This window comes from Sinocyclocheilus grahami, unplaced genomic scaffold (genome assembly GCF_001515645.1).
Source record: "Sinocyclocheilus grahami isolate Dianchi unplaced genomic scaffold, SAMN03320097.WGS_v1.1 scaffold95.1, whole genome shotgun sequence".
NCBI lineage: Eukaryota > Metazoa > Chordata > Actinopteri > Cypriniformes > Cyprinidae > Sinocyclocheilus > Sinocyclocheilus grahami.
The window spans coordinates 1,782,157-1,789,567 of NW_015505274.1; the positions used below are offsets into that span (position 1 = coordinate 1,782,157).

At 38.1% G+C, this 7,411-nt stretch overlaps 1 protein-coding gene across 1 annotated transcript in view; it reads right to left on the reverse strand.

The window, feature by feature from the left end:
- The window catches only part of abr (ABR activator of RhoGEF and GTPase), a 204,014-nt gene extending 200,810 nt beyond the window's left edge, over positions 1-3,204 (reverse strand). Inside the window, exon 1 of the mRNA XM_016275538.1 lies at positions 2,264-3,204. Coding sequence (XP_016131024.1) covers positions 2,264-2,918 — 655 coding nt within the window. The 5' untranslated portion in view covers positions 2,919-3,204. The remainder of the gene's footprint in view (positions 1-2,263) is intronic.
- Positions 3,205-7,411: the final 4,207 nt, after the last annotated feature.

Genomic DNA, 7,411 nt, shown 5'->3' on the forward strand with positions numbered 1-7,411 from the left:
CCATACCCACATATCATTTCCAGAGGCCCAGATGTTCTTTGCCTTCCAACCCACTGCAACGCAATCAACCCCAATCCCTGATTATCCCATATTAAATGAACCGGATCAGTCCATCAAACTGTCACAGACGAAGTCTAACAGAGCAAGTAATGTGCATGCTAACTTCATAGACAGTCCAGACAAGTCAACTGACACTAAACAGATATGGAGTTGTTATGTTTCCATTGTACCACAATATCAGCAATACTGTGGAAACTAAACTGTTTGCCTGGATGCTTCTTATCAATCCACTTAAGAATGAACACTCAAAGGCAGAGGTTTATAATGCAGAAAAGGGTTGCAACTCTGGTTATAGAGAGCTGAGGAAAAATAATGGCAAATGCAAATAATAAATGAAACTAACTAATAGTTATAATGGCTAAATAAATACAAAGATTTTTGTTGTTGACATCTAAGGCTGTACATCTAATCAGACTGCATTTTGGCAAGAATTGTATAGATTTAATTTCATTTAAGAATGCTTTTGTTAATGTTTGCACAATGTCACCCAGCACAACAATCAATCAATTTATTGTATATTTGTCACACCACTGCCCAAATATACTTCCCCAAACTTTTACTTTTAAGTAAATATAAAGTTTGGGGTTGGAATCCGGCCTTTGATCAGCATAAAATTTATGCATGAACTTTTTTACGCAGATGGGTCAAAGACAGTGGTAACATGTGATTATGTCTCTTACACGTGCGGGATCCATCAGATTTGGTGCCTCTTCCTCTTTCCTGTTTTAGAGTCATTGTGGGTTTTTTTAAAAGAGTGTCAAATCGGATAAAGCTCCTATCTGTGTCACAGTGGTGTTGTGAGAGCAAATTATGGACATGTTTTGATCCATTCAGCATTTAACTGATAAAACTGTCAGAAGAGAAAAACTTGTGTACTGCAGTTGACAGCATGGACAACAAATGAAGAAAAGGATCCGTCTGATACTTCTTTTTTTTTAACTGTTTGTGTATATTTATACAACTGAAATAAACTGTATGATAGCATGTGTGATATTTTAGTTTGATAGGACTGTTCTATAAACCACAAATAAATATCAAGTAACGTTTCAGACAATATTTGGCCATTTAGTTTGTATAAGTTTTTCTCCACCAATGAAAATAGTTTCAAAATCACCCAAAACATCTCACCAGAAGTAGTAAGCCATCCAAGGTACATTTCGACAACTGTTTTACAGTTACTATGAATTCGGACATACTACTCTCAGTTTTACGCTTACTATATAATAGGGAAGTATTAGATTTCCAATGCAGCTAAAGATTCCTCCCCCTCTTTACTCAAAGATTTCTGTAATCACATCTCCACTCCACTCCGGGTTATCCAATTTCCTCACTGGTTTAAGAAAGATCCATTGACTGTTCATTAAAGGAATAGTTCACCCCCCAAAAAAAATTTGCTACAAATTTTACACACCCCCTCAGGCCATCCAAGATTTTGAGAAATTTTGGATTCCATCACTTGCTCACCAAATGATCGTTTACAGCAATTGTTTTTTAGACAGAAGCAACAGTTTGAAATTAAACAGGTCTTAATTATTCATATTTTTATTACAAACACGCAGCTTTTCGCTTTGACATTAACTGATGGACTAGAGCAGGGGTGGCGAACGTCGGTCCTGGAGAGCCGCAGCCCTGCAGAGTTTTGCTTCAACCCTAATCAAAAAACACCTGAACAAGCTAATCAAGGTCTGAAGGGTTACTAGAAAGCTACAGGCAGGTGAGTTTTAATTAGGGTTGGAGCTGTACTCTGCAGGGCTGCGGCTCTCCAGGACCGGAGTTCGCCACCGCTGGACTAGAGTCATGTAGATTATGGTGATGTTTTTATCAGCTGTTTGGACTTTCAATCTGACGGCACCCATCCACTGCAGAGGATCCATTGGTGAGCAAGTGATGTAATGCTACATTTCTCCAAATCTGTTTCTATGAAGAAACAAACGTATAAACATCTTGGATGGCCGGATAACGAGCATATTTTCAGTAAATGTTCATTTTTGGGCGAACTAGCCTATTCCTTTAAGCAACGTCCTGTGACACACATTCCCAAAATGCACTTCAACAGACTAACACGTGACATAGCAAGCATAATTGCGTATTTGATAAGTGATCAACAGTGTCAGCCCACATTCCTCCTGAAGGGAACTTAAGTGGCGCTTTGAAGGTGATAAGAAACTGGTATGGTAGGAGTTTTTAGTTAAGTTTGTCCTACCTGCAGAGGAGGAGTCGTCATGGTCGGAGCTCAGGTATCCGTCAGGTGTGCTGCGTCCAGACCCGTGAGAGCCGCGGAGCGCGAGAGAAGGAGACAGTCTGCCATCATCCGAGTCCAGGTCCCGACTCAAGCGGACGCGTGGATTCAGCCGGTGCCTGTCCCGAACGTTACCTTTAGGGTTGAGGATGTTTTTTCGCAGAAAGTTTTCGTTGAGCTCCACGTCCTCGAACTCGCGGTCACTGTCCTGCTCGCTGTTCCGTTGCTCGGCAACGCACCGAGAGATGTCACGAGCCGAGGGGTGTTCTTGCGAAATATCGGGCTTTTTCCGAGGAGGGACGAGGATGGGCTTACCTGTCTTGCTGCCCCGGAGTACGTCCCCGCCTTTGCTCTCTGAGTCGCAAGGACTGTCCTGATTTGAATCTGCCTTGTTACACCATCTCCCGATGTCATAAGTTTTCTTCTGCGCAATGGTGGTCTGCAGGTAAATCACCTTGAACTTCTCTTCCGACAGAGCCTGCTGTAACACCTTCAGATTGGCTTTGCATTTCTCCAGCTCTGCCTCTATGTCCTCCACCGAGTTGAGGTTCATCACGGGCACTTCGCCGTCGGGAAACTCGTTCCTCCAGTGCTTCTCAAATTCCGCCTGTTCCCACATTGTCAAAGCAGGGTGGGGGGGAAAGGTCCTTGAAAATGTCTCGTTCCAGCTAAAACAGCTTGGGTTCACGGTCTCAAACGCCTGTTGTGAAGTGGCGACTGTTCATTTTCTCTTTCGCGCATATCCACTCGCTCGCTCACTCGCACCACAGATCAGTTTACAACTGAAAAAACTTTCCGCTTCCGCTACATTGGAAAGTCGTGACGTCAGCTGGACAGGGAGCCAATCAGATCCACTGGCCGTTTACATTTAGTCGCGCAAAATCCCTGCGGTTGCTTTTTTACACACCATTGAAGCCCCACCTGTTGAGTAAACATGCGTTTGCCTATTGATATACATTTCAGTTCAGGTTTACAAATAAATGTACTTCCAAATGTAAATAAAATTTTAAAAAAATACAATTAAATGAATAAATATGTACTTCCAAGTGATAAAATAAATACATACTTCAAATAATAGTTATAATAGTTAACATAATATTAAGTAACAATTAAGGAAAGTAAAAGTAGCAAACACGTCTAAAATTAACAATAATTAATCATTAATATTTCATTCTAATATATTATATAAAATATTAAATATAAGTATAAATGCACCAAGTTGGAACAATAGAAAAATGATGGGCAAAAGTTTAGTGATAAAGGCAAAGACACACAAATCTTTGTATTTTCTGAACCAGGAGAGGGGTTTCATTGTTTTACATGCAATTGTTTTTTTTTTGATGCATTCTGCAAACAAACACAGCTCTTGACTTCATTGTGGACACTTTTTTTCTTGCGTCTCCTGTGTCTGTCCATTGTGGTATTGCAAAAGGCTGTTATGATGCATTTTGTGTCTTGATAATTAATGGATTTAATCCTAATTCTGCTCTCTGTGCATTATTTGCAAGATTTTGGAATTTGGTTGATTATTGACATATTATAATGGTAATTGGGAGAAGAGTGGGAGAAGTGTCCTCCAGTACATTTGAGGTCTGTTTTTTTATGTCCCAGTTGAGTCTAATTCATGGTTCATTTTCTGTACAGAGCTGCCAGGGCCTGTTCTTCATTCAGATTCCCTTTCTCACCCCGATGTCGATACCATTAGCAGAGACGTGCAGGACCAATTCGATATGGGTATCATCGTGTCACTGGAGAACTGGAATGGCCGGGTCCCAGCAGTTCTATGAGAAACTGAAGATGAGAGATGTGTGTATTGATAGCCGCATATCACATCAGAGATGAGAGGGGGCAGAGGGGTCTGCTGCATGGATCAATCCAATTTAGAAAGTGTTTAAGAGCTTGAGATGCTAAATTTTTTCTTTCTTTTGTAAAAATTACTATCATTTTAACCTCTGCAACTTAGCAGTGCACAATGAAAAAAAGCCCTCGCACGAGGGTTTTAGTATGCTTATGCATTAGCACTGGACATTCAAATGCAGTTTCATCAGGAATCCATATTAATAATTCATGACATTTTGCATCCTTTGATCCCATTCTGTGCTGACTTTCAACTTGAGCCCTTGTAAAATGTATTTGTGTGGGACATTCAATGGTTTAGCACTATATAATTATTTATTTGAACAGGTTAACAACCATACAGGGGGTTCAAAGGGATAGTTTGCCGAAAAATAAAGAAATACAAATGTAAAAAAGCTCTGACATCGTTTACTCACCCTTACTGTATTCCAAACATGTATGGCTTTCTTTATTCTGTGAGAAGAAGGTATTTTGAAGAATGTTTAAACTATTTTGTTCTTGCAATGAATGTCAGTGGGGGCCAAAACAAGACTGGAAATCTTTTGACTTTCATTGTATGGAATGAATGAACGACCAAATGAATGAATGAATGCATCTCTTTTGTGTTCAACATAAAGGTTTGGAACTATATGAGATATGAGGGTGAGTAAATCAGGATTATTATAATTAAACAAGCTAAAATTATGGGGGGGGGGGCTTTTTTTGTTGTTGCTTGAAATAAAATATACATTAACTGAAATAAAATAATTATGAAAAGTATTTTAATTTAGCTAGTTGTCTAACCAACATTTCTCATTTTCTCATTTTATTAAAATAACAAACTAAAACTTAAATAAAAAATGTATACAAATATATAGACATAAAAACAGTTACTAATAAAAATGGCAAAACACAAAAATTGCCAAAACTTAAATTAACAATTATAAAAACTAAAAACAAAAATAACTAAATAATTTAAGAAATTAACAAAATAAAAATGAATTCAAAATATTATCTATGAAATACATATTTATTATACTACTAAAACTACAATAGTATCTCAATGATACTAAAATAACACTAAAGTAAATATTGTCAAAATTTTCATTTAATATATAGCTTTGTGAGGGTGACATGACATTTTCATAAAAAAAGAAAAAATGCGTTATTAAAAAAAACAATAACTAGGAAAAAGAAAAATCGCTTGTTTTTTTGTGTGGGAGGAAAAACCTATGAGTAAGATGGTAATTATGAGGCAGTTGGAGGAGGAAAGAGGAAGAATGGGCTGTTACATTAGAAACAGGAGACGAGTGCATTCACTGAAGCTAATGCAGTCATACCTCTGAAAGGCTGAGGGCTCGTCTCATTACAGCTTCAGCTGATGAAAAACATTCAGTCTGCATGAACCATCAGAGGGGTGTAAACATCTAACATGATCTAGTATAATTCTAAGCATACCTAAAAATTATTCACCAATTATTGTAATTATGCCAAAGCCACCGGGCTTAGAGCCATTATAAAACTGGCAGCACAATGAACAGTGTCAGAAACTGAAGACCCGATTAGATCATCCTTTATTTGATACGCATCAATGCATTTAACTCCTGCTTGAATAGCAGCCATAGAGAGAATGTCTTCCTGTAAATTCAGGCTTGTTTTAGTTGCTCGTACCATTATTCGATGGAAGGTCAGTGCAATATCTTTCATTTGGCAAAGAGAGAAACCTTTAGAAGACTTTGTTTCTTTATTCCAGTTCCATTTTGGACTCTGTCCCAGAACTGCAAGGTCATTTTTACTAAAAGCCTATTCAACTTTTATCGATAAACAGTCACTTGTAAATGCATGATACATAACTTGGTTCAGTTACCATGGTGATTCACACATTAAAATCACTCCACACTTTCTAGCAAACTGATGAAATGAACTTGTGAAAAAGGAGGGACACAGTGACACGCATGAAGCACCGCATTACCCAACTGTGAGTAAGACACACAAATAACAATGAATCGCTTGCTATTTAAACAAGATGATGGTGATTTAACAAAGATTTAGATGCCCATTTCATGATAGTATGCATATTTGCTCATCCCACAGATCATTTACAGTTAGTATGAGGGGAAAAGTCACTATGTGGCATTTGTTCACTAATGAAAACATACATTTTGCTGTTTTTTTTTCTTATTAAAGCAAATGTGGCTAAAAATCCCCAACAAACTGGGAATTTGGGAATTCTACAATCCTGCAACCAGGGGTGTGAAGTAACGAATTACAAATACTCACGTTACAGTAATTAAGTAGTTTCTTTTTTATCAGTAATTGTACTTTTTTGAGTAGTTAAAAAATTGTGTACTTTTACTTTAGTACATTTTAAGTGATGTATCGGTACTTTTACGCTGCTATTTTCCTCCGTTTGTGGTCGTTACATGCTTATTTTATTTTTATTTTTATCCATCAACGTGATTGGATAGAGAGATGGTAATAGGTCTCGTGACTTTTGTCAAATCAAATTGTGCATAGAAAACTTTAACCGCCAACTGTTTATCATGGCTGCTGGAAGAGCATTCTTCAAGCATCAATTCAGTCGCATCTTCCTCTAACTTAATATGTTAAGGTAAATTTCGGATTTCTGCTTACTAAATGATTTGTATATATGCTTGCCTATCTACACGGCCTGAAATTTGGTGTGAGGTTGTGGGTATTGCGTATAGTGTTAACTCCCGCAAGTGCCACCTTCGGTAAATTGCTACTCACTTATGAGACAGCCTCGTCTCTCTCTCGCGTGCGTTCTGCAGCGGTCACTTGGATAAGTCATTGTTGAACTTGTTGACTTTTGATGAGTTTGAGCGCGTGATGCGCGCTGTGAAAAAGTGTGTTGGAAACACAAACTGAGGACCAATCTGCACCTTATTGATGACCCGTGGCATTAATATACTGCATCTGTGCTAGCGTGTGATGTAATAAAACTGCAGCTCGTTAATAAACGTTTTTATTTATTTATCCATTTTATACAATCCGCCTTCATTTAGCAAGTGCACTCGGGCATAAACAATTTTCAAGTTCAACACTTTTTGTTCTGTTCAGTTGTGGATGCTGCTGATTCACCGAGACCGCCGAGGCTCAGCAAAGAGACGTGTGTGTGTGTGTGTGTGTTCCTTTCTGAAAAAGTTTCCCCAGAAATACCTCGCTATTTAATGCATTTTTCCTTACAAATTGTATTATCAGCATACCAATTCGAGTAAATGTGTAAAAGGTATGGCATGAATTTGCCATTTGCCA